Genomic DNA, 26,822 nt, shown 5'->3' with positions numbered 1-26,822 from the left:
CATCCATCAGGAACTAAGTGTCTAATCCTTACCTTCTACCAAATGAGTCAGTCTCATAAAAGCCTCTGTATTTGTCCACTGAAGCTTTCAGAAGATTGACTGAGGTTGCACCATTACAGATGGTTGGAAATTTTATTTTGGCCACTTCTTTTGGCTTGTGGGGGGCACACCATGTAATACTCAGGCCTTACTTCTAGCTCTGCACTTAGGGATCACTCCTGGTGGGCTCAAAGGGATCAATATGGTTCCAGGAATTAAACCAGATCAGCCACATGCAGGGCAAATGCTCTACCTGCCGTACTATCGCTCTGGCCCCCAACACGGACCATTCTTGTCCCTGCAAACCCTTCAGCTGGGTCTGCGGTTGCAGGTCTAGCCTTCTACCATGTTCCTTTGCTCTCTTCCTAGTATTTCCACTTAACCTCATTCAACCCCTGACATTCCTGTGTATTTATACTCAGCACAGTTTAATCATCCTCAGTTGCTCAGATTCTGCTGACCCTGACCTCAGAGTCTCTCCTTCCTGTTGCTTTTTTAAGACAGTTTCCCAAAGAGAATATATTAGCCTCCTCCCCCAAATTCTAGTGTTATCTGTCATAATCATTTTCTACCCAGTTTTAAGAGTCCTCTGTTCAGTTGGACAAATAGATTGAACTCTGGTGGAAAAATAAAAAGTACTTTAACTTGTTATTCTACTCACTAGTAGAGGTGAAGGTGGCCAACATGAGGCCACTGCCATAGTTCCTCATCAATTTGGGCAGCTTGAATCCTCTTCCTTTCTGAGAATGACCTGTCCTTACAGAGGAAGTGTGGTTCATTGTATTTTTCTGGAGACTCAAAATAATCTCCAGTGGCCATCCTTTCTTTATCATGTTCCTCACCCCTTAAGCTCAAAACAAAACAAAAGAAAATTTCCAAAATTAAATCCCATTTATTTATTTTCAAATAATTTATGAGATGCTTTAAATGAACACATGAAAGAAGAAATAATAGCTGAGGAGCATTCACGTAACCCATCATCAGCTTCTTAGAGCACTTATCAATATACCTGCACTTGGAGTTTCAATTTACATTTGGTGAGATCATTGTTATGCTTCGACCCTGAGACTAGCCATGTTTGGAAGCTATTTTAGATTACTGAAATCAGAAGTGACCTACATAAGGCATGTTTTAGAAAGATTAAATTATTGGTCATTTGCGGCTTCTGGCACAGCCATAGCTCCAGAGGCAAAAGGACTTAATCCAGAACACAGCAGCTTGCGCCAGAAAAGTGAATGGACCATGCGTTAACTACAGTGCCATGCCTCCCCAGGAGGGAAAGGGTGTTGCTCCCTTCTGCCTTTCCCCCCCCCTGGCAACAAGGTGGCCGCCACCTCAGAGCTTATTGGAAAGCCAGGTATGAGTCGGTGGTGAAGGGGCAACTGCAGTCTCATGGGAAGGGGGACAGTACCAACTCATCCTTCACACCCTACCGAGGTCATGAGTTGCCCCCCACAAGTGGCTCTCTGGCATGGCCATGGCTCCAGAGGCAAAAGGACTTAGTCCAGAGCCCAGCAGCTTACAGAAGAAAAGTGAATGGACTATGCGTTAAACTATGGCGCCATGCCTCCCCAGGAGAGAAAGGGTGTTGCTCCCTTCCGCCTTTTTCCCCCCTGGCAGCAAGGTGGCCACCACCTCAGAGCTTATAGGAAAGCCAGGTACGAGCCTATGGTGACTGGGTAACTGCAGTCTCATGGGAAGGGGGGCTATACCAGCACGTCCTTCATGCCCTACGGAGGTCATGAGTTACCCCCCATGAGCGGCTCTCCAGCACGGCCATAACACCAGACACACAGAATCCAATCTCGTAATTATCTGGCTCTTCGCAGAAATTCAAAATCGTGGCCGCATGACATTATATGATTCTCATAACCAACTATAGAAAACAAAATATTTCACAATGCCTTTTCAGCAATTCTGATTGTTTGGGGGGAAATTCTAAACAATAATGGTGCATCATTTGTCGAAATAATAAATGTAATCAATGTAGAGAAGAGTTAAGTAGAAATCATCTGCCTCACAGGCATTTGGAGGGGTGGAGGGGGGGTATACTGGGGTTCTTGGTGGTGAAAAATGAGTACTGGTGAAGGGAAAAGTGTTTGATCATTGTATGACCGAGACTTAAACCTGAAAGCTTAGTAACTTTTCTCACAGTGATTCAATAAATAAATATAAAAAGAAAATAAATAAATAAATTAAGGTGGAGTTCATGCCCGATTCAATCAGCTAATCAGTGGCTGAATAAATAGCAGTACTCCTACAAAAAAAAATTATTTTTGTAGGGCAGTGAAACTGGGGTCATGTTGCCAGTAAGACTACATGGTATTTAGTCAGGAGAGGAATAGACATAGAATGACTGCACTCATTAATGGGATATAAAAAAAATAACATAAAACTAATACATAAGGATAATAGAAACCTAGAGCCAGGAGGATTGCTCCACAGTTAGAAGCCTGCCTTAAGTGCTGGAGGAGAAGGCAGTTGGGATAGAGACGGGACTATTATGACAAAGAGTTGGAAATGACCACTCTGGATAAGAACTGTGTGCTGAAAATAAGTAAAGGAAAAATATAATAACCTTTCAGTGCCTGTATTGCAAACCATAATGCCCAAAAGAGAGAGAGAGAAAGTGAGAGAGAGAAAGAGAGAGAGAAGTGCCTGCCATAGAGACAGGATGGTGGGAGGGTGGTGGGAGGGAAACTAGGAACATTGGTGGTGAGAAATGTACCCTGGTAGAGGTGGAGGGATGGGTGTTGGAAGACTGTATGACTAAAATCCAAACATGTACATTCACACAATGGAGTACTATGTAGCTGTTAGAAAAGATGAAGTCATGAAATTTACATACAAGTGGTACTACATGGAAAGTATCATGTTAAGCGAAATGAGTCAGAAAGAGAGGGATAGACAGATTGCATTCATCTGGGGAACATAAAGTAACAAAATAGGAGACTAACACCCAAGAATAGCCGAGATAAGTACCAGGAGGTTCACTCCATGACTTGGAGGCCAGGCACACATGCTAGGGGAAAAGGGAGCTCAGATAGAGAAGGGAGCACCAAATAAAGGGTGTTGGGAGATCCTCCCAGGATGGGAGAAGCATGCTGAAAGTAGACTATAGACCAAACATGATTGCCACCCAATGCCTCTTTTGCAAACCACAACACCCAAAAGGAGAGAGAGAACAAAAGGAAGTGCCCTGCCACAAGGCAGGGAGGGATGGGGGGGATGGGGGAGTGGGAGGGATGCTGGGACCCGTGGTGGTGGAGGATGGGCGCTGGTGGAGGGATGGGTACTTGATCATTGTATAACTGAAACGCAAGCACAAAAATTTGTAAGTCTACAACTGTACCTCATGGTGTTTCACTAATAAAAATTTAAAAAATAATAATAAAATAAAATCCAACCATGGACAGCTTTGTAACTGTATCTTACTGTGATTCAATAAAAAAAATTGTATGGTGTGTTTTCAGTAACATCTTCTTGTTTCAGGATATTATTTACCAGGTAAAAACTGCTTTCAACAAAGAGTTTGATGCTGCGTATAAACAAAAGGAGTTTGAAATTGCACGTGTGAAGGAAAAAAATATACGGATTCAAGAAATCATTCTTGATCTGGAACTGGACGAATCAGTCTGGACACCCAGGTTTGATGACACTGAGAAGCCAGAGAGAACACTTGTTGTGGATGTTAGTGAGGTACTGGTTACCTGGCTCACCCTTTCCCTTCTTATAACATTTCCTAAGCTTTTCTTCATTCATTTTCTTGTTGAGTCTACCGAAAGCAAAAGCATTAGGTAGCATTCTCCATTTTAAGTTCTAGGAACAGTTCTGTAGTCTCAGCAGTAATGCGGACTTCTTTTTTTTTTTAATTTTTTTCTCTTTTTTTATTAGTGAAAAACCATGAGGTACAGTTATAGGCTTACAAATTTTGTGCTTGGGTTTCAGTTATACAATGATCAAGTGCCCATCCCTCCACCAGTGCCCGTCATCCATCCCCACGGGTCCCAGCATCCCCCCCCCTCAACCTTCATCCCCCCCCCACCCCGTCCCATCCTGCCTCTGTGGCAGGGTATTCCCCCTTGTTCTCTCTCTCTTCTTTTGGGTACTGTGTTTTGCAAGAGAGGCTTTGAGTGGCAATCATGTTTGGTCTATCGACTACTTTTAGCATGCTTCTCCCACCCTGGGAGGGCCCTCACAACACCCTTCATTTGGTACTCTCTTCTCTATCTGAGCTTCATCAACACCATGAGATCCAGGGAAGATGTAGACGCTAAGCCTAGAAAGAAGCAGGAACCAAAGATCAGAGCCTTTCCGGAAGTCCCAAAGTCTCTCTGTCTCTTAGCCTCCTGTTCTCTACATTTCTGTTTCCTTTGGAAACTTTTCCTTTGCATCTCCTACACTCAAACCAGCAGCTGATCTGAACTAGAACTGTTAGTTCCGACTCCTGATTTGCCTGGGGAGTTGTTCCTTAGCCCAGTATGGGCCTAGGCCTGCACTCCTGGAGGTTAGTTCTCCCTGTGAGAGTCAAGCTGATAAAGATCACTACTATCTCGTTAAGATTTTTTTATCTCAGTATGGATCTAGAGTAAAGACCCCTTCTTTAAAGGGGTTTGACTCAGAGGAAGCTGGTTACAAATCACTGTTGAGAGAAAATAAGATAACCATGTTTCATTTCTGAAAAGTGAAAGAATGGTAGAGAATACTCGTGGAGGGCCATTCACCTAGTGGGGTTGTGACTCAGTGCAGGAACTTGCCTCAGAGTGCTGCCACCAGCTGCCTCTACCCCCACTGAGGGAAGACATGCTTGCCTGAAACCATCTTGATTACTTGGGGGGAGGGGGTGAAAGAAAATGGCCTTTCTTAGAGGGAACAGAAAAGGAGTATTAGGCCCCTGTTAGAAGTCAGGCACAGAGAGCCCACCTCAAATCACCTTAATATATTCCCCCAGAGTGGGTAAGGAAAGCAGGTGTGGATTTTGTAAGAGTAGCCGCAGAAAATATTTTCTCTTTGCAGATCACAGCGCACAAGCACATATCCCCATGGCACCGAGCCAAAGCAGATACGTCTACAGTCCAGGAAGCGGAGAACCTGCTTATGAATTCGGTGCGTGGTTTTGCCCCAGCTGTCCCTAAGCCTGGTCTTTAGCGATCTCTGTTCCTTTTCTGGAGAGAGTGTCCTATAAGTGTAGTCCGCAAAGGAAAGGAATCAAGGCAGTTGCTGCGGTCAGAGAACCTCAGAGCCCCACAGCCTCCTCCTTCCTCAAGGCTGCTTGGCCTCCCCATCCAAAAGGCAGCAGTTGTCCATTGTCACAGGGGTGGGAAGAGTCCCTGGGGCCACTGGAGAGTATCCACAGTCTCTCTGACATGGCTCTTGTCCAGGTCGTGGAGTCCAGACGCCGAGCGCTCATGGACATGATGGGAGGTGTCCTGGAGATGAAGAAGGAGGACATTCTGAAAATGGTGAGAGTCCTGGGTCCCTCGGGAAAGAAAGAGGACTGCAATGGAAAGAGTTGCCTCCATGTGTTCGATCCCAAGTGTTAGAAATTCAATAGCAGCAAAGTCTCCCAGTCCCTTAGAAGTATAGTACCACACCAAGCAGCGAAGATATCTGAAAGCCAGGCTTGCCTTTCCACCTGCCTGAGCACAAAGGCCCCAAACAAGTCACCACCTGGTTGCTTTTTTCTGTCCCGAAGGCAGAGGCAATGCGGCAAGTGTGATTCTCCAGCTGCAGCAGGTAATGTGGCCTTCTTGAGCCCTAGTGTAGGTGTTCCTGGGACTGAGTATGACCCTACCTGAAAGATATTTTAACACCTAAGAGTCTGGGTAAATCCCCAGTTGCCCACCTTCATGCAAATCACAAGAAATTAGTGTGTGTATTTGTGTGTGTGTGTGTGTGTGTGTGTGTGTGTTGCCATGGATGGAGTCTAGGACCTCACACTCAACCTCTGAGCTACATCCCTGACCCAAACTATTGCCTTTTAAAATAATTTTTTAAAACCATAATGATAGCTCTGAATTTTTAATGAAAATTTTGCTGCTGCATTTGTGTCAACTAGAGTATGTATGTACTTTCCTTTACATCTTTCAGGTGATTCCTCAACCTGATTTCATGTTGAAACCTGAGGTCTTATGGTCTGAAGAAGAAAGGAAGCAATACAAAGACTATGAGAAAAAAGTCAAGGAGTTAAATGAAGAAAGAGATAAATACAAAAAGGTTAGAAGAGCAAATACTGAATATAAACTACCAAATCCAAGTTTAAAAAAATATTTTTTCAAATTATTTTTTCAGCATGTTTAGTCCTGTAAGAATAGAGTTTCAGCTTCAATTCTCACAAAAATTCAGGCAAGTGGATGAGACAATTTAAAGCATCAAATAGTTTTTTTTCCTACTTTTTGGGTTTTGGATCATACCTGGACAGTGGTTAGGGATCACTCCTGGCAGAACATATAGGTTACCAGAATTGAGCCCTGCTCAACTATGTGTAAGGCAAGCTCTCTATTTGCTATATCTCCAGCCCCCAAATTGTTAGTTAAAAAAAAGAACATATAGCAATTTTTAAAGTTCTTCCTGACTTTAGTATTTCCCATAATGTAGTCATTCATTTGGTCCTTCATTTATTTTTCAAATGTTTAATGCACACCCATTAGGGCATGTTCAAGATACTACTGTATATTGTCTTCATTAATTTGAGTTCAACAATATTTTGCTTGATTTGTTCTCAGTCTCAGGAAAGGATTGCAGAGAAAAATGAGACAATGCAGCATTAGAATAATGTCCAGTTCAAATCCAAGTCCACTATTTTTATCTCCTTCCATCTCAAAGAAATATCCCCACATTAAAATTGTTTGAAATTTTAATAGAGATGTAAAAGATGATGGAATACCACCAAATAAATGTTATTTATTCCTCTGCAATGAAAGTAAAATCATATCATCATTTTAAGCAGGCAGGCAGGAGAAGTTGTCAGTTTTATAGGCCACATCTCATGATCAACCTCCTTGAACCAGTTGTTGACCTGTCCCTGTTTTAATTCCCTGTAGCCCTCTCTCAGGCCCTTACAGTTTATTGAGCACAGTACTGACCAAAGAGGCCAAAATGAGCAACAGTCTTGAATGCAGAAAAGATGCAAAGGAGGAGGGCAAGCTAGAAACCTGCGATGAATAGACTTGACTCCACGATTCTGCTCCATAAAATAGTCTACCTTAAGCCCTGGTCTCCTTGATCCTACATCCCTGTCACCTGGTGAGACCCCACCTTTGATTAGACCCAGTACGAAAATGTAACTGCACCTGTGCCACACAGGTGGTTAAAAGGTGAAAATACTGACAACATCCATAATCTTCATTGCCCTGAAAGGAACTCAGAGCTGTATTCCATTCCTCCTTAGCTGGGTATCTGTTGCCCAGAGCACTGTGTTGAAAACATAGGTTTTCATTCATCCACTGAAGAAAGGGAAGAAGGCGAGAGTCTCCTGACAAGTTTCTAACAAGCCCACACCAATTAAGAGTTTCTAACAAGCCCTCACCCAAGTAGTCAGTGGAGAGCAAACAGCAAGTTCATGCACACTTTCTTCTCATCCCCAAACCTTACCACACCTCCCTACCCCAACTGAGCCCACATTTGCCTTTTTTCCAAGGTGCGGGGAGAGGAAAGGGGACTAGAAGGGATTTTCCTGGCCTTTTGCCTGGCACCAACAACCCTCCTACACAGAATCCAGAGTCCCTCTTTCTTTGCACAAACCCACCAATGATCCAAGGCTGACAGAGCTCTGCATGAGGGTAGAGTTTTCCAAATTTTGAGAACCAGTCAGCCTCCTTCGTGCCCAGAGCACCACAGTTCAGCAAAGACCCTCCTGCCACACTCCTGAGAATCAGACCAAAACTGTACCACCTGAGAGCATACCAGGTCCTGCTGCTTCCTTGGACAGGAGTCAGAGAATACCCTCCAGAAGACAGAAGAACCCTGTCCTTTAGAAGGGCTGTGTTTCCAAGACTCTGCACGAGACCTGGGATAAGAATCCAGAAAGACTTCCTTAAGAAAATGGCATCTGGATTATGCTGGAAGAATGAGAAAGAATGAGTGGGTTGAAGATTGGAAAACAGATGAAAAAGCAAATAAGAAGGTCCTACAGGGAGAAGTAGGCCATCTTAAGAACAAATTATATGGTGTCTTTGAGGACTATGGAGAGAGTGCCGAGGCAGGAGTATATGTTTTACATGCATGGAAACCATTTGATCCCTCCACTGAATGGCATCCACCAGCACTGCCAGGTGTAACTCTGAAGTTCCCTGAGAAAATCCAGGTGTGACCTTTGAGGCAGCGAGCTCTGTGGAGTGCCCCTAGTGGTCTTCAGGTACAGCCTGAACAGTGCTTCCTCTTTAGCTCTAACATTTAGCCCACTAACCCCGTTGATCATGTATTATGAGCGGCACCTGACCCTAGGGCACTGCTTAGGGGAACCCCTTCCTCAAAAGGCTGTATTTTTACATAGATTTTAAAAAAAGTCTTGAAGGCCTCAGAGCCTTAGAAGCCTGGAATCTCTGAAAGAAGGGTGGGTGGAGGACACTTGGACAATGTGGCCAATTGGTTGGCTGAGCTTTGGCTGTTTGCCACATAGTGGTTGCTTATCCAGGAGCATAATCTTGATAACTAGTAGTCAGAGACCACAGTAGGTGGAACTTTTCCATGAGATAATGAGACATGAGGGAGAGTTGCATGCCAGCAAGAATGGTTTATATCAGAGCTCCAGAATTAGTAAGTACTGGCAGGGATGTGGTGATGAACTCTCTTACACTGTTGGTGTAGGATAGTCCCTTTGGAAAACAGTTTAGAGACAGCTCAAAAAATTAAGAGTAGAATATCCATCTGACCCTGTGATCCCATTCTGGTCACCTACACCCCCAAAACAGAAGCATTCATTCAGAAGTACACATGCACCCCTGTGATAAAACCATTGTTTCATATAGCCAAGACCTCCAAACCACCCAAGTGCCCAATATTTGAGTAAAGAAAATGTGGTATATATACTCCATGGAATACTACTCATGACTTAGAGAAATGATGAAATCTTGCCATTTGCTGCAATTTAGATGGAATTGGAGAGTGTTCTACAAAGGAAACCGAGTCCAAAAGAAAATGACATCTGTTAGGTGATCTCACTCATAGGCAGAAGAAAAACTGAAAAAGGGACGAGGCAGTCCCCAATGGATACAAATCCTGCACTAAGGTCAACAGAACAGAATCAAGGAGACTAATGCAGTAGAGAGAGTCCTTTGGGCGAAGGTGGCAGGATTTGGACACTTGTGCTGGGTATGTTATTGTACCGCTGTGAATATCCAACACTGACTTCAGTGCTGCTGTGACCAGAAGAGCTTCACAAAGAATGTTCCAGAAATGGGACCAAGAACAGGCAGCACTGGAGAAGTATGAGAGACACTCTCGTATGCATGTGGACTTGACCTAACTATTGCCCAAAAATGATTGAGTCCCAGGCACATTCACACAGGCCAGGTTTTTTGGTGTTTATTTTTTAAAACATAAGCTGCATTGCCTTTTTTTTGGACTTTTTGGGTCACACCTGGCGATGCACAGGGGTTACTCCTGGCTCTGCACCCAGGAATTACCCCTGGAAGTGCTCAGGGGACCATATGGGTTGCTGGGAATCGAACCCAGGTCGGCCGCGTACAAGGCAAACACCCTACCCGCTGTGCTATTGCTCCAGCCCCAGAAGCTGCGTTGCTTTTGGAGTGGAAACATTTTTCATTTAATATATTCAGTGGTTGGTGCAGTGATTAATATGGTTTGTTTCAGCTTCCATACCAACACTTACTATTGTCTCTGTGGCTTCCTAATTCCTGTTCACACAATCTGATCAGACTTGTTCGCTTTTTCTGTTTTTCAGTTTTTGTTTTTTATGTCATATCCCCAGGTGCTCAGGGCTTACTCCTGGATCTTCACTCAGGGATCTTCACTTAGCCCACTCCTGATGGGCTCAGGGGGCCAAATGGGGTGCTGGGGATCAAACCCAAGTTGGCTGCATATAAGGCAAATGCCCTACCCACTGTACTCTCTGTCCAGCCTCTTATTTTTTGTTCTTGTCATAAATTCATGATTCATCTCTGCTCAGCTCCCAGAATAGGTCACTCAGGGGTCCTGCTCCAGATTTCCCATTCAAAAACAAAAAAATCATACTAGCCTACCCTGAAATATGCTTTGTTTTATATGAATATTTCCTTATTACTTAATTGAGTTGTGTTTCTTCTTATATTTCATACCATTGTGCTTTTTGGTAAACTTTTCCCCATCATCTTGCCAGGGTCTGTCTCCTTTATTTACCAATACAGAAGATCTTTTTTAAAAATCAATTTAAACTAACAGTGATATTTTTGATCATCTAATTAATATCTGATTCATGTAGAAATTCACAATAAGTACTAAAAATGGTGAGTAAAAGTTTGATAAGAAACAAGAATACAGTCTCAGAGCACTTTCTCACAAGTGAACTAAAAATAGAAAAATCCTAGCTCTGTAATAGCTAAATGGGAAGACATTATTCAAGCAAGCGTTGTTCCTGGTAACAACTAATAAGGAAACTAAGCAACATTTGGTCTCCTGGTGTGGTAAAATTGCAAGGTTATTATGTGGTCTATGCAGTATTCCTGCCAGGAATGTGTAAGCATATAATCTGGTATGAACACGAGAAAACATCAAACAGAGCTAAACTGAGTGACAGTTTACAAAACAATTGGCATATATCCAAGTACAACTTATGCACAAACACTGAGAAAAAAAGACAAGGCACCTACCACATATGACCCTCTGAGCCCACCAAGAGTGATCCCTACGCATGAACTGGGAGTAAGCCTGAACCCAGATGGGTGTGACCCTTTGCCCAGCTCCCCCACCCCCCCAGAAAAAAAGAGTGAGAGAGTGAGAGAGGAGGGAAAAAAGAAAAAATGGAAAAAGAATAAGAAAGGCGAGCTACTTTTTAAAAATCATATCAGAGAATGCAGCCTGCCCACAGGGCAGAGTCTGGCAAACTCCCCGTGGCGTACCAAATATGCCAAATACCAGTAATAATGATGGGTCTCATTCTCCTAAATAGCCTTGAATATAATCTCAGGGCTAGGATGAAAGAGACGTTACTGGGGCCTGCTCGAGGCAATCGACGAATAACAGGATGATGAAATGAAAATGAAATGAAATATCAGAGAAAAAGAATTTTCTGGAAAAATTTGCTGTGGTTTGTTTTACTGGGCCTAATTCTGCCAGTATATTGCTAGCCACAGTGAGTGACTTATAGCCTACTTTCCAGCACAATGTCAGACACAAAATCTCTTCAGGAGATCCCACGGAAGGCATCTCTGGCTGAAGGGATAGAGGGCCAGAGCCTCCCAGGGGCAGGGGCAGGGGCCAAGGAGGTGGGACTCTCCTCTCTTGTGTAAAATAGACATCCCAGGAAATTTCATGTTCTTCCCAGTTAACTTGCCTGCTGATTTTCTTTTAGTCTCTAGATGCAGAGCTGAGAAAACTTCAGAACGCTATTCAAGAAAGCACACAGCATTTTGATGAACTCTTGAAAAGACTCTTTGACAGGAGAGTGAAGGCAGAAATGGTTGTGAACCAGGTAAATACATTTCTGTGACTTTATTGTTTTAGGGACCCTCCAGCAACTTCTCATTGTTCTGCAGGTGAAGAGCTGCCTCTGACTGGCACCAGTCCAGCAAGTTCTGACCTTCACTTGCTCTTCGATCTTGCCTGTGTCACCCTCTCCCTCACTTGCTACTCCCCCTCCTCCAGTGCCTGGAACTTACCTGTGTCCACCTCTGTCCAACACTGTTCCCCACTGTCCTGTATTCTCTCAAGTCTCTGGGCACTAAATTCCCCGAAACTAGACTTGAACTTCCATGTATATTCTCTGCTCTTTGACATCATTTTCTGCAACTGAATTTGAATTTATGTGAGTTCACTGTTTAATATTCCCAAGACTTCCAACTCCATGACAATAGGGACAGTATTAGTCTGGTTCATTCCTGTATTTCCAGCAACTAGCATTGAGTTTGGCTCAAACTGTATGTTGAAGGAATGAATAATTTGTATGACCCAAAAGAGCGTTTGATTCAGCAATGATAATATGAATGAAGTACACCGTAACTACAAGTATGAAAACCCAGGAATAAAGTCTTTACATATCAATATAGTGTAAAAAGAAAATTAGGATATTTTGAGAAAGACGGAGTCTTAAAATTTTATGTGCACCCACTCTCAAAGAGACATTGGCAAATGTCTTACCAAAGAAAAAAAGTCAACTGAAATAAGATGGAAAAATTAAGAAACTCTACAGCTGTCTGTAACCTCAGGTTTCCATTGAAGAGATGATTTGAGCATCTCCCCCACCCTCCACTTACTCCCCCCCCCCCCCCAGTTTTTGGGCCATGACTGTAAAACAAAAAATCCTTTAAAGGAGTGAATTTTATAGATTGTGAAGTATACTTCGTAAAGCTCTTTTTGAAAGTTATGTTTGGAAAGTTATGTATGAAAGTTATCTAAGTGGGGCCGGAGCTGTAGTACAGCAGGTAAGGTGTTTGCCTTGCATGCGGCCAACCTGGGTTCAATCCCTGGCATCCCATACGGTTCTCCAAGCACCGCCAGGAGTAACTCCTGAGTGTAGAGCCAGGAGTAGCCCCTGAGCATCACTGGATGTGACCCTCCACCCCCCCAAAAAAAAGAAAGTTAGGTAAGTTATCTTGTCATAGAAGATGATGAGAAACTACTATAAAGACCAGGTATTATCAAGAGAACTCAGTAGCCAGCTAAAGAGGATAATAACCTGTTCATGATCTAAAGACTAATGAACCAGAGTTTATTCTACTTTCTGATGTGAACTGTACCACTAGACAGCCAAATAGTAGATGAGACACTCACCATACAAAATTATTCCAATTAATGAGTAAAAATTGATCATGTAGAATATCGCCATTCTGTAACTCTCAGTGAATTAAGGAACTGGACGTGAATATCTGTAGCTGCTAACATCAGAAAGAGAAAGATTGTACATCTCCTGATCAAAGGACACCTTGTCACCTTGCCAAAGAGATCAAACATGATTTATCTGATTTATAGACCTCTGATCTTCTACAGATTTTCAGAAAAGAGATAGGATGAAGGGCTCCAGTAAAGTGCAACATAAGTACATAGCTAATAAAGCTGAGACTGGATGGAATTACATATAACTCCATAGATCTGTGAGAAAACATAAAAAATAAAAAGGGGCTTGTGGATTATGGAAGACTTTTTTCCCTTATAAACTCTATTTTATATTCTTCTCAAGAACAAAACTGGCTTACTGTTTAGTTTCTGAGCTACACACCTCCTGTATTTTTGTCCCATATTTTCCCATTCAATCTGGGCTGTTATAATCAGTTAGGCAGAAAGCACAAGGACATTTGTTTTTCTCACATCTTTAGTGCAAGTACCTAGAAACATACTAAATATCAATATTTTTCTAAGTACTATAGCATTACTTGTATAAAAATATTAGATGTAGGGGCCAGAGCAATAGTACAGTGGGTAGGGCATTACCTAGCACACAGCCTATCTGGATTTGATCCCTGACTCCCCACATGGTCCCCCCAGCCCTTCCCGGAGTGATTCCTGAGCGCAGAGCCAGAAGTAAGCCCTGAGCACCACCAAATGTGGCCCAAAACCAAAACAAAAAGTACAGATAATAAAACTATGAAGAAACAGAAGGAATTGACCACTGTAGAAGTCCTGACAGTGACTATTTGAAGGGGGAGGGTCAACATGTTGATGGGGACACACATAGGGGGTTTTAGCAGGAGGGAAGTTCTATTTATTGAATTGGTTGATCAAGGCAAGGATGTTTGCCTTTGTCTTAACTCATTAAGCTATACATTTGTGTGTTTTTCTGCATGTGTTTTACAGTGAAAAGATAAGTAGTTTTTGAGATGGTTTATATTTTTTCTCAAAAGAAATTTCACTTGTATGTCATAAACTTGCTTTTGAAACTTGAGTTTCATAAACTTGCCAAGTCTATAATCTGTAACAGAAAATTTTCTCTTGGATATGAATATTGATCCCCTTTTAAAAAATATTTTTACAGGAGGAATTGAAAATAAATAACCTGCTTTTTTCCTTACTGTTGGATGAAGAACTATGCTCCAGAGAAGAATACCTAAATAACTATCTTTCAAGGAAACAGGAGGAGAAAGTAGGTATAAAACCTGATAGTGAGTACAAGCGTTCTTGACAATCTGACACATGTGCTTCTTGTCTGAGAATTCTCTTCCCTAGTTCTAATGCTCCATCTCCCATCCCTGCTCAGTTCTGTGTGTCCCTTATGCCCTCTCTGGGACTTTGCTGCAGGGTCAGGTGAAGCACCGACTCCAATCTTTTGCTAAAGTTATGTGATTCTGCCTCTGAAACCATTTCTTCAAAAGAACCATGGAACTTTCTTGTGACAGCGTTTATAAACTAAAATCATAAAACTTTGTGGCTGAAATAACCTGTTTACCTAACCTTTGATTAACCATCAGACCTTGAGAAAATAACCTTTTAGGCTATTTTTTAAGCTCCTCCTCAAGAATGTGGCTCTCTCTGGACTATCTGGCACTATAAATTTCACTAAACATGTAATAAGTTAGCTTATAGGGAAACAAAAAAGGCTGTTATTTTGTCACTAGAAAAAGAATCTAATAACTGGGAGCTTGGTTAAATGTGTTTTATTGGAGGTCATAACAACAAATGTCAAAAGATTCTATCTTTTATTAGTAATATTAATAAAGTTTGAATGACTTTAAAAGTATTATATATGGGACACACCTTTTTTTCTTTTGGGGGGTTGGGGGTGAGGCCACACCCTGTGTTACTCAGGGCTTACTCCTGGCTCCGTGCTCAGGGAACACTCCAGGATGTGCTCAGGGGACCATATGGGATGCTGTGGATCAAATCTGGGTCAACAGCTTGCAAACAAGTGCCCTACCCAGGCTCTGGCCCCACAACTTTTTTTTTTCCCAAAGTTTTTTAACTAGCATATACAAAGCACCTTCTACATACACCCCTCCTCATATCAGCCCTGTGGAGAATTGAATATTGAGATATGAGATATGATACCCCCTCAGAGAGATTGATAATGTACCTAAGTCACCCAACAGCATGAAAAATAGCAGGAATTAGGCTGCAGAAATAAAGATGCCATCCAGTGAAAACATGTAGACACTATTCAGAACTTGGTGTAGTAAAAAACGGGTCTCTTTGTTGGCGTTTGGAAGACCCCAGACAGCTGGCAGGGGACTGAAAAGTGAATTGGAAGGAGGGCTTTAGTTCTTCCCTAACTGCAAGCTATTTTCGTGGGGAAGCTGGAGACAAAATAATCAGAATCTGGGTGATCTATAGGATTGATTTGTGGAACATATTTGACTGTTTCTGGTTGGTCCTAAGTTGGAAATAGTGGGAAAATTGGGAACTCATACCAAATCAAAAGATCAAACCCTGACAATTTGGGCTGCATTTGTAGGGACAGAGTGGCTTGGCTTCCTGGCTGGTTGCAGCAGTGGTAGTGGCAGAGTTCTGTTACCATGGAAGATCTGGCCATTGCCTTTATCATTTAGTCTCTCAGAACCCAGCTCCCTACAACTCCCAAACCTGTGCATTGTTACCGTCCACACCGCCCTACAAGAAAGTCAGGAGCTTCATAGGCACTAACACAACCAGGCAGAGCTGGCCTAGACTCGGGACAGGTGACCCAGTGAATGCTTATTCCTTCAGTTTGCAACTGGTTTACTTTCTTCTAAAGTGCTCTTATCTGTAACTTGATCCTTCACTAACAATTTATCTTATACTAGGAAACCCCTTGTTCTTTTTTTAGCATCCAGTATTTTGCTTGTTTGTTTATTTACCCTGAATAGTATCCAGTTCCAATTGTTTATTCTTGCTGTTGTTATAGAGCCAGACTTCAGAGGCCATCCTGAAAGCTAAAGAAAACCTCGAAATGTACAAGGAGCAATATGACAACTTAGTGGCAGAGGACAAAGTGAGAGCCATTTTCTTACCTACCCACCAGTGTGACAGTTGCTGCTGCCTGGATTGGGGGAAGATCTGTCATTTCATTTCCTCACAGATTTTTTTTCTATTCTAATTCTTTTATGGATGGATTTGATTATATGTTATGTGTATTTTTTAAAATCACTGTGTAAAATTAATTCTTGTAAATATATCTGGTTTAAGCTTTCTCAAACCATAAAAAAATTAAGAAAGCTCCTAGACTTTAGGACTTTTGAAATTTAAGTTGTTGTTGACCCCATTAGTTATGATATCAATTTAGAAAGTTCTCATCAAGAATAGGCAAGACCTTCAATTCTATCCACTGTAGGGTTGGATCTCTCATTTAGCACCAGCTACAACTCCTTAATCCCTAGAATCAGTAGTGTCAGGACACCCTTTGCGTTTTAGAGTGTGGGACTCGTCTGAAAAGAGGTAGGATGCCTAATAGTTGGAGTTTTGTGAAGATCACCTGGAGAACTTTAATCTGATGGTACCTACAAATTATAAGAGACAGTAAATGGAGTTGTAAACCCCTAAACAATTAAGCATCCTGTCACAGTTCTAGAGATCACTAATAGCATAATAATGGAAATGCTATGCTATTGTAGGGCTGGAGCAATAGCACAGCAGGTAAGGCGTTTGCCTTGCACGCGGCCCAGGTTCGATTCCTCCACCTCTCTCGGAGAGCCCGGCAAACTACCGAGAGTATCTTGCCTGCACGACAAAGCCTGGCAAGCTACCCATGACATATTCGATATGCTAAACACAGTAACAAGTTTCACAATGTTACTGGGCCCGCTCGAGCAAATCTACGAACAATGGGAGGACAGTGCAACAGTGCTACAGTGCTATAGTGCTATGCTACTGTAGGTTTAGACTACTGTTTGTTTTCTTTAGATAAAGGCACTAATGTCAGTGAAACCTAATAACCATAAGTTAATATGCTTGCTTTTGAACTTGATGTCAATGGGTTTATGTTACACATGTTCTTCAGTTTTATTTTTCCTCATGATCATGTTCTTGGAATTTTTTAATATTCCATATTGCACTGTAAAGTAAAGGCCCTCCCGTTGATCGTCGATTTGCTCGAGCGGGCCCAGTAACGTCTCCATTGGAGACTTTGTTGTTACTGTGTCTGGCATATCGAATACTCTCGGTAGCTTGCCGGGCTCTCTGAGAGGGGCAGAGGAATCGAACTCGGGTCGGCCATGTTGGCTGCGTGCAAGGCAAACGCCCTACCGCTGTGCTATCGCTCCATTGCACTGTATAGTCAAAATTTTATTTATCTTCAGTTTTATTTAGTATTTTATTGTTTTTCTTCCCATTAAAAAATTACAAACAACAACAACAATAAAAAGAATAGGCAAGAAAAACAAAGAAGCCTATATGGGTAAGAAATAAATGGAAGGGGGTAGAATGAAATAGTACAGTACCCTAACTATTTTCTAGATAAATGTTGTTTTGAGAATCTTCCATTCTGAATGTTTTTAGTTTTTTTGTTGGTTTTGTCTTGGAACCACACCTATCGATGCTCAAGGCTTATCCTGGTTCTGCACTCAGAGATCATTCTCAGTGTGGCTCTGGTGATGATCCCAGGATTAAACCCAGAACTGCCACATACAAGACAAGTTCCCTACCCTTTGCACTATCTCTTTAATCCCCACTCTGAACCCCTGTTACATGAGATAATACTTTCCTCTAAGGTGCTTCTGATTCAACCTTAAATCTCCAAGAAATGTTCGTACAGTGAGTACTCACCTTCTTAGCAAGTTTACTTTTTGAATCAAGTTTTCACAGATTTACAAAATTAAAGTGTTACTACCGAAGCCTGTATTTTGAAGAGCAGGGCAGAATATAAAAGGTTTCTGAACAAAGTTATAAACCCAGCAATACTATGTTTGTCTTTAGGTTCTGGAACGTAGCTTTAAAAAGGAATTTTCTGAAATTTCTGGTCATCATGTGGAAATGCTCCTCAAACTTTTTAAACGAAGACCAAGGTTTGTTTTGTCTCTATTTCAATATCATGTTTCTGATTTTTATTTCTAGGTAAGATAGTTTTTATTGAACAAAACTTACTTAAAAAGGTGGAAGTGGGGTTGGGGGAAAGAAGGAATACTTGTTTAAGAGAAAACACAAGCTTGAAAGAGCAAGCAAGCGAAGAGAAACCTAGAGACAAAAAAGCAAAGTCTCTGATTTTTTTTAAAGTTTGCAAATGAAGAAGATTGGTATTGGATTTTAGCCTTTTATCCCAATTATGGTGGGAATAATTAATGCAACATTTTTATGTGGAAATATTCAAATGTCTTAATTGTAACTCAGTATTTCTTGTATAGTGCTTTCACATTGCTTACAATAAGCAACAAAGAATAATTTCATTATTGAAAAATAGTTAAGCATGATGCCATAGTTCTATTTTATACATGAAAGTAGTTCCTCTTATGTTATGGGAGGCCCCCCAGTTTACATACACTTTCTCCACAAGATATGACATGGCAAATATGAATCCCTTGCATTGTGACTTTGGAATTACCTGTGAAAGTCTTCCAGTCTAAAATAGTTTGGGGACAATACTGGGCTAAAACAAATTAAAGTTTACTTTTATGGGAAAATATCTCAGAACTTGTCTTGTCCTTCATATCTTCAAGTGTGAGAAACAGTGTTTTTCAAACATATTTGACCACAAATTTCCTCAGAACACACACATCAGTGTGATTGTGTTCAATAATGATGTAAAAAAAATCCATTATCTTGACAACCTTTCAGTATCAATATTGCAAACCACAATGTAAAATGAGAGAGAGAGAGAGCGAAAGAGAGACAGAGATAGAGAGAGAAGAAAAGAACCTGTCATAGAGGCAGGCAGAGGGTAAGGGGTAGAGGGGGGATGGAGGGAATCTGAGGACACTGGTGCTGGGAAATGTACACTGGTGGAGGAATGGGTATTGGAATACTGCATGAATGAAATCCAATCATGAACAGCTTTGTAATGGTCTATCTCACAGTGATTCAATTAAAAAGTTTTAATAATTCATTATCAAGAGAGTTCTAAAATATATGTTTTTAATTGAGGCTGTCATTATAGTTACATTTTTCTAACTTCCAAATATTTACCAGTTGACACAATTTTTTGTCATAGGTGCATAGGCCCATTGGTATCTGAGATGTACACTTGTTCTCTGGCCTTTGATAGGTTTACATACAACCTTGGTGGAAAGATTCAACATAAAACATGCCTCATATTTGGTTTCTTTTGCTTTAAAAGAATAGACTATAATAAACCAAGTGTATGTTTTAGTCCCTTGTGGACTAAAAACAATTGGAAAGACGTCCACATATTGGGAGGTAGCAAGTGGAAAAATCACATGCTTTCCTGTCAGACAGAATTAACTTCAAGTCCTAACTCAAGCATCTGTCAGGCACAAGGTCTCCAACCAAGAGTTCCTCCCCAAAATTCACGTTCATCTAACGAAAACAAATAGCAGTAGTGGCTTCAGGTTTACTGTAAAGCATTTTAATAACAAGCGCCTGGAACAGATCTTTCTTTCCTCCCTTCCCTTGTAAGTCACAGTCCAAGGCAACAAAATGAATCTATTAATGCAGGTAGACACAGGGACTTCTCCTGTTGGAAATGTATCTGAACATATCCCCTTTACCTGCAAAGATGATGCCAAAAGGGGAGGTATGGAACAGGAAGAGTCTCACTCCTTGGGTATTATTAACTTGCCTGCCTAAAATACATGAGAGGTTTTCTAGTAGAGGTAATGCTACCAGTGCTGACAATAATTAGAGATGACTGTATAGTCAGTCATGTTTATGTTAGGGATCTCTAGAATATGGGAATATATCAAAATTGGAATAATGCGTCTCCCAGCCACCTTGTATCAAAGGAACTCTTATCCAATGTCATACTTGTAACTTGTACTAAGGATCTTTTTCTTCGCATTGATTGTGTGTTGTGCAAATATGAAAGTTTGATGGTTTTTATTGGTAATACAGGGTTCACAAATTGAAACCACATCTAGAAGTAATTACTAATAACCCTTTTGGAGATCGACCAGGATCTGGGAAATTGGCTCAGGAAAGCTTTGCCCTGTTAATGAAAGCCATGGATGATTTGGACAATTTTAATAATATGCCAGAAGGCTTGGACTTCGAAGTATGGTCGCATTTTTGCATGGTTCGACGAACAAAAGTGGAAAATGAACAGAAAGTAAACAACATTTCTTTTATTTTACTCATTTAATGTACTAATGTTGAGAATATAGTTTACAGAGGTTATTATTTTTTTAAAAACCAATTATTCAGGTTTTTCTGCTTGCATAGTAGTAAGAAATGCTAATGTTTATGATGATAAAATAAAATATTAATCTTGGTGCTATTGAGAGCTAAATATAAATATAAATGGATAAGCCTAAATTTATACGCGCATGTCTAATATGGTGATTACTAGTCATGTGTATTTAATATTTACTTAAAATAAATGTGTCTGATTCTGAGACGTACTACAAGTAGAAAAGACTCAAATTCAGAAGTAGGGAAGAAGGGTTTGAAAGTGTCTTAATATTTTTTATATTCAATATGGACTAAAATACTTTTATTATACCATATTAAATAAAACTAATTTTATCTCACATTTCATAATGTGACTTCTAGAAAATTTTAAATTAGTTATGCAGCACATTTATGATTTACATTTTATGTCTCCTGGACAGCACTATTATATAAATAACTGTTCTTTTCCTCTGACCTGAACTTGAGTATTCCTGTCTCTTTTTAGATAAGAGCTGTGTTTTACCAGATGCAACTTTTTTGAATTTGCTAGTGTATTCGATTGTAAAGAGGACCCTTCCTGATGCATCGTGCACTCTGCTTCCTCTCCCCACTATTCCTTAAATGTAATGCCATGTGCATCTGGCTAGCATATGCTTACTAAAATTAAGTATTTATGATTATGATGATCTGAATGTATGCATCTTTCTTTGTTTTGCTTTATGGCTGTATCTGTCAGTGCTCTGGGGCTGCTACTGGCTCAGTGCCTGGTGTCGCTCTTAGCAGTGCTAAGGGAGCCATATAATTCTGGAAGGTCAAAAGGCCTCTCCCAGGCAAAACACATGCTCAGCCCATTGAGCATCTTCCCAGTTCATTTCATCTAAGATGATAAAATTTAAAGAACCAATTTAAAAATAAGATAGAGTCCTTTTGGATTGATTGCATATTGAAGACTTTATCAAGAAGCAAGCCTGATAATTTTTTAAATCACTTATGGCAAGTACTGTGTAAAATTTAGACTCACATTGCATAATAGCAGAGGTTATTTTTTTCTTTTTTCTCTCCTAGAAAGAAACACTTGTTAAAGTTTTCTAAACTTAGTTTACTTCATTTCTAAAGTTTCTTTTGCTCTGAGATATTTGTTGATATTTACCTGATTTCTTCAGGTAAAGCAGAAAGCAGCTGGCTTAGTGGAAATGACAGCTTTCCTCCGGAAGAGAACTGAAGAAGATGAGAAAGTGCAACAGGACATTGAGAAAGTGTACCATGAACTCATCCTGTAGTGTGAACCTTCCATGACTATGCATGTAGTACAAGTCTTAGCCAGGGTTTCCTTCTGTGTTGTGATCATGGGAAGGGAGAGGGGACAGAATTTCCATTTGATGTCATGTTTCTGCACAGACTTACTTCTCTCAAGCTTTTTAACTTCCCTTTGTAAAAGTGCATTTTTAAATTTCAGAACTTATTTTGGAGTGTAACTTTGCCCATACTCCACTGCTCTTGATGCAAATGAACTAGCTGGGAGGCCATGGAAATCTTAGTATTTTTTCAACCTGTCCTTTCATATAAGAATTTGTTTCTGCCATTAAGGACTTTGGGGCTTAAGCTACATGTAAGCAAACTCATGTGGAAAGCTAACCAGAGATTCAAGAAATGTTCATATAGACACCTAATGAGCTAATAACCTTCCTTCTTTTTCTTTGGAGGAGCTCATATTGTTTCTGAGTGATTGGGGTACTGCCATTTTAAGTCCCTTTTCCACTTTGGGGCATATTTACTTCCACCATGATCAGTTTTTCCCAAAAATATCACCTTGAAATCTTCATTGGTAGAAGAAATGTGAATCGCCTAAAAATAAATTTGATAAGTAACATACAGATTAAACATTGTTGATATGTTACCACAAGTTAATACATAATAGTCTAAAACTTGAATATTTAGTAGTATCTCTTATTTTCTTCATTTTTAAAATCATAACCAAAATTAACATTTTTAAATCATATAGTAAAAACTTATGAGTGTATTTCTGTGCATATTATTCTTTGAGCAACTCATTTGTTAATTCCATGACAACAAAACAAAGTCTAATTTAAGGGACTTGTAGGGAAGCTCAACATTGGGAAACTTTTCTGCATTAGTTTCTAGCATGCTTTTTCCTTAAGCACAAAGAATATTAAACTTGAATTTTATATTCTCAAATAGTAGGTAAAATTGGAAGTGCAAACTATTATTACTACTTACTCTAATTTTTCATCTTAGATTACAAGAAGAAAAAGTGAAATACCAGTTGAATTTGACGATACAAATTCTCCTTAAGCAAGGACAAATAGAACTGGAGAATTTCCAGTTTCTTATGGAGTATTCTGATGCAATTCTCATCAACAAGAACATAATTGAAGAGTTGAATTCAGTGATTCGGGTAATTATCATTTTTAAGAGGAAATAAACACCTGCTCTACTCAGTATTTTCATGATTCTATTTCTATGATAAATCATTCACATTCAGTTCAATCAATCGATGTTTCTTCACTAATCACACATTGAAATCACACAAGGAACTTTTCAAATGTGTCCAGATCCCAGCCCAAGATTCAGGTACTTTTTTAAATTATAGAAAAGACTGAAAACAAGGAGTTCAGGATTGTGGGATTAAATGTTTGTTCTATTTATTATGCCATCATTTGATACATTCAGTGTACTACTCACCTGATGGTAATCTTAAATAAGCTTAGAGCAGTGATTTTCACACCTCACTTATTTTCTATTATAAACATGTACTGTTATTAATTTCTCTCTAGGTGACAGTTTAGCTGCATGTATACATTTTGATGTATATTCATTTTCATTTTTAAGAGATTTTTATTTTTTCCTGAGTTTACCCCTGGAATGATATCTTGATTTTATAAGAGACTGTCATCTAATAGAAGTCTGTCAGACATTTATGTTAGAGACATAGTGGAGTTATCAATAACAACGAGGTTCATGAAAATATTTCTGAACTTCATGTAGGAGATTTAAAGTGAGGTGCAAAAGATCTAGGTATAAAATTAATCTGTATATTACTTATCAAATTTATTTTATACATTCTTATTCCTTCTAATGTTTAACTATTTCCTTTATTTTCACTCCACAGTCCACACTAACCAATACTAATGAACCTAGCAGCAATATAGTCCTTTATTTATAGCATCAGCAGACAGGACAGTGATTAGGCTACAAATTCATGCAAACTAACAGATCAATCGATGATGGTAAAGGAGTTCCTCCTAGTCACTGACTTATAAAGGAAATTAACCATGCTGTTCAAATGCAGGCGTTATTAGAAGTCAGATTTTGCTCAAGGAACAATTTTTAAATGTTTACCCCCTTATTTTAAAAACATCATAGTTTATTTTGAAAATGATTAGTTATAGTAGCATCAATATTAATATTTTAAACTTACAATACTTTGTACCATACCCACTATCATAAACCCAAATCCCTCTACCACTGTCCCTAATTCCCTTCTTGCTCCACCCCTCCAGCATTTGGTTTTCTTAATTCTATTGGTAGTATCACAGAGTTTATTTTAGTTAACCTCACTTTCTTTCTTTACACTACACATCTGGTACATGTATTTACTCTGATTCACTTCATTTAGCATGACACTTATGTACAGCCTCCACTTATGTACAAGTTACAGTGAAGTGCAAATATTCATCTGTCCTTATGGCTGAGAAGTATTTCGTTGTATAAATACACCACAATCTATCTGCTCATCTATTGCTGGGAACAGGTTGTTTTCAGATCTTGGCTACCATAAACAGTACTTCAATGAATATTTTTATGTTCTTGAAATAGATGCCAAGGAGTATAATTGCTGGGTCACATGGAAGTTTTGTTTGTTATATTTTGAGAAGTCTCCAACTCCTAATACTTTTTTGATACTATAGAGGCTAAACCAGATGACAATCCCACCAATGTAAATAAGGATTCCTTTGTGCATCCCTGTCAAATGTCTGTGACTTTTTAAACAAGAATGTGATTCCAGTGTGGTCTTAGAATAGTGTTCTTCATCAAAAATTTCATATTCTGAATGGAGAACTGTGTTATGCTAATATTGTAAAATACCTTTCTTAAAGACACAAGGACAGAAGAAAGTTGCTAGCATGATGGAAAGTAAAGACTTTCACAAAGGAATATTTCAGATTGAGTGGGAACATAAGAAAATGGAGATGGAAATGGAAGATCTAAATCAGAAGGCTTGGGATATTCAGATGCTATTTTTTTCAAGAGACCGTCAAAAGGTAAATTCTTCCAGCATAACTTATATACTTTTTCCTTCTTTTTTCATGGTTGGTTTATTGAATGAAAGTTGCTTAGAAATTTGTCAGAGGATAGAAAGAGGAGAAATATGTGTTCAAGCGAGAACGTGTGCTTCTCTATAGTGAAAACAAGCAAGCAAAGAAACAGAGACAAGCAAGCAAGATACGTGTTTAAGGGAGAACATGGGCTTGAAGAGCAAGCCCCGAATAGCTTTCAGGAGGAACTTTTATGTAATTATTCCAAACAGATTTATTTTTCTGGAGTACTGCAACATAAGATTTAATCTGGGTATTGTCATAGGAAAGCCTTTCACTGTTGATGGTCTTCTCATAATCTCATCCCAACTCCTAATACTTTCTTTTTTTTTTTTGCTTTTTGGGTCACACCTGGCGGTGCTCAGGGGTTACTCCTGTCTCTGCACTCAGGAATTACTCCTGGCAGTGCACAGGGGACCATATGGGATGCTAGGAATCAAACCCGGGTCGGCTGTGTGCAAGGCAAATGCCCTACCCGCTGTGCTATCACTCCAGCCCCCCAACTCCTAATACTTTTAACTTCATTCACAATGTATTGATCCATTCGTTCAGACTTAATAGAAAGTCCTTGTGATATAAAATATATTATTCAAAACCAGTGGTATCTCATAATGTGTATATAAATTCTTTCTTCCAACAGTTTATGTTTGTACTTTTTAGTTCTTCAGGACCCACTCAATAATACAGATCTTTCCTACAGAACTATAGATTTTCCAGTTGTCAAATCCTGTGGTCCCCTTCTCCAATATCAGATCCTTGAATCCCCTATAGCATTTGAGCATCTTTCTCATTCCTTAGACTTTCATCATTCTGTTTTCTCTTACTTTTCTTATCACATGTTAGACTACCCTTTCACTGCTTTATCTTTTGCTTCTAATTCTTTAATACTGCAATTCTTCAAGATTCTGCCCTCAACTGTTTGTTTCCTTCCGTGCCCTCTCCTTTGATTGACCAATTTTTCTAACATCTAAAAGACTAACCTTTTCGAATCCCAATACGTTTTAGATTCTAATCTAAAGTCTCAGATCTTGACCTCCCTCAGGCTCTATTTTGTATTTCCTGCCTCCCAAAAGATTCTCTTGAGTTGCTTGTTTCTCCTTTTTCCAGCCCCTCATTCAGACTTCAAGGTCTTTGATCTTCCTGTTTCATTTGCTCCCAAGACTTGTGTACCATGTTTGTTTGCTCCCTCATTCTCTAATTTTAATTAATAAAGGAGCTAACCATGCTATCTTTTAGATTAACAAAGGAGCGAACCATGCTATCTTTGTCATGGTTTGCACCTTTATTTTAATAAAGGAGCACCTTTATTTCATCAGCTTGGCATTTCTCTCTAGATTAGTAGTGAACCTGGGCCATTTAACTGGTGGCAGCTGTGGCATATGGGTGTGGCTTCTAGGGCTTCTGGCAGTATTTGGACAGAGCAGGTGAGGGAGACGGCCCCAGAGTTTGCAGCCTAAGTATGAGTCTACCTGGAAATTTTGTCAGCTTCTGAGATAAGTCGTGAGGCAGTAAATGGGGTAATTGTGTAATGGTGGCTGTAGGGTATGGGTGCAGCTGCTGGGACTTTGGCAGGTCACAGACTCCTGAGGAAGTCCCAGAGTTTTCAGCCCAAAGTCTGGTGTATGAGTGAGTTTCATCAACTTGGTTTGGCATCTCTTCAGAGACTAGTCGTGGAGCTGCAAAGAGTGGTCGTTTTCATCTATTCATACACTTTAAACTGCTACTTCATATCTGGAAAATGAATTAAGACCTTAACTGGACATTCATTTCATTTCTAGTATTCTACTCTAGACATCAGTATTTTCAAATCAAACTTTATTATTTTCTAGAATTCTACCTCAGTGTCTTTGTTAACATTGATTCTTCTTTCTGGTTTATCTTTTCTCCTATTTTTCCATATCTCAGAGTCTATTCTTCAAGCTGTAATTTAAATGCACCTCTTCAATAAAGCTTTTTGTTTTTCGCAGTCCAGAGAAACAATGTCTCATCTCAATCATTTGAATTTACATTTCACTTTTTATATCTTTAGGCTGCTAATCACATCTACATGTTCTCCTCTCTTGAAAGTTAGGGTATCTTTTATCTTAGTACCTCCCTCTCTCTCTCTCT

The 26,822-nt window shown here is 39.9% G+C and overlaps 1 protein-coding gene across 1 annotated transcript in view; it reads left to right on the top strand.

The window, feature by feature from the left end:
* The window catches only part of CFAP43 (cilia and flagella associated protein 43), a 105,864-nt gene that overhangs the window by 76,593 nt on the left and 2,449 nt on the right, over positions 1-26,822 (top strand). Inside the window, exons 24-35 of the mRNA XM_056120838.1 lie at positions 3,532-3,738; positions 5,056-5,145; positions 5,421-5,501; positions 6,130-6,255; positions 11,549-11,668; positions 14,165-14,272; positions 16,007-16,093; positions 18,013-18,101; positions 20,101-20,314; positions 21,540-21,652; positions 22,633-22,792; positions 24,495-24,659. Of these exons, the coding sequence (XP_055976813.1) occupies positions 3,532-3,738; positions 5,056-5,145; positions 5,421-5,501; positions 6,130-6,255; positions 11,549-11,668; positions 14,165-14,272; positions 16,007-16,093; positions 18,013-18,101; positions 20,101-20,314; positions 21,540-21,652; positions 22,633-22,792; positions 24,495-24,659 (1,560 nt within the window). The remainder of the gene's footprint in view (positions 1-3,531; positions 3,739-5,055; positions 5,146-5,420; positions 5,502-6,129; positions 6,256-11,548; positions 11,669-14,164; positions 14,273-16,006; positions 16,094-18,012; positions 18,102-20,100; positions 20,315-21,539; positions 21,653-22,632; positions 22,793-24,494; positions 24,660-26,822) is intronic.

The sequence above is a fragment of the Sorex fumeus genome, unplaced genomic scaffold (genome assembly GCF_029834395.1).
Source record: "Sorex fumeus unplaced genomic scaffold, SorFum_2.1 ptg000043l, whole genome shotgun sequence".
Taxonomy (NCBI): Eukaryota; Metazoa; Chordata; class Mammalia; order Eulipotyphla; family Soricidae; genus Sorex; species Sorex fumeus.
The sequence above is the reverse complement of the archived record's forward strand: the minus strand, read 5'-3'. Positions and strand labels throughout refer to the sequence as shown.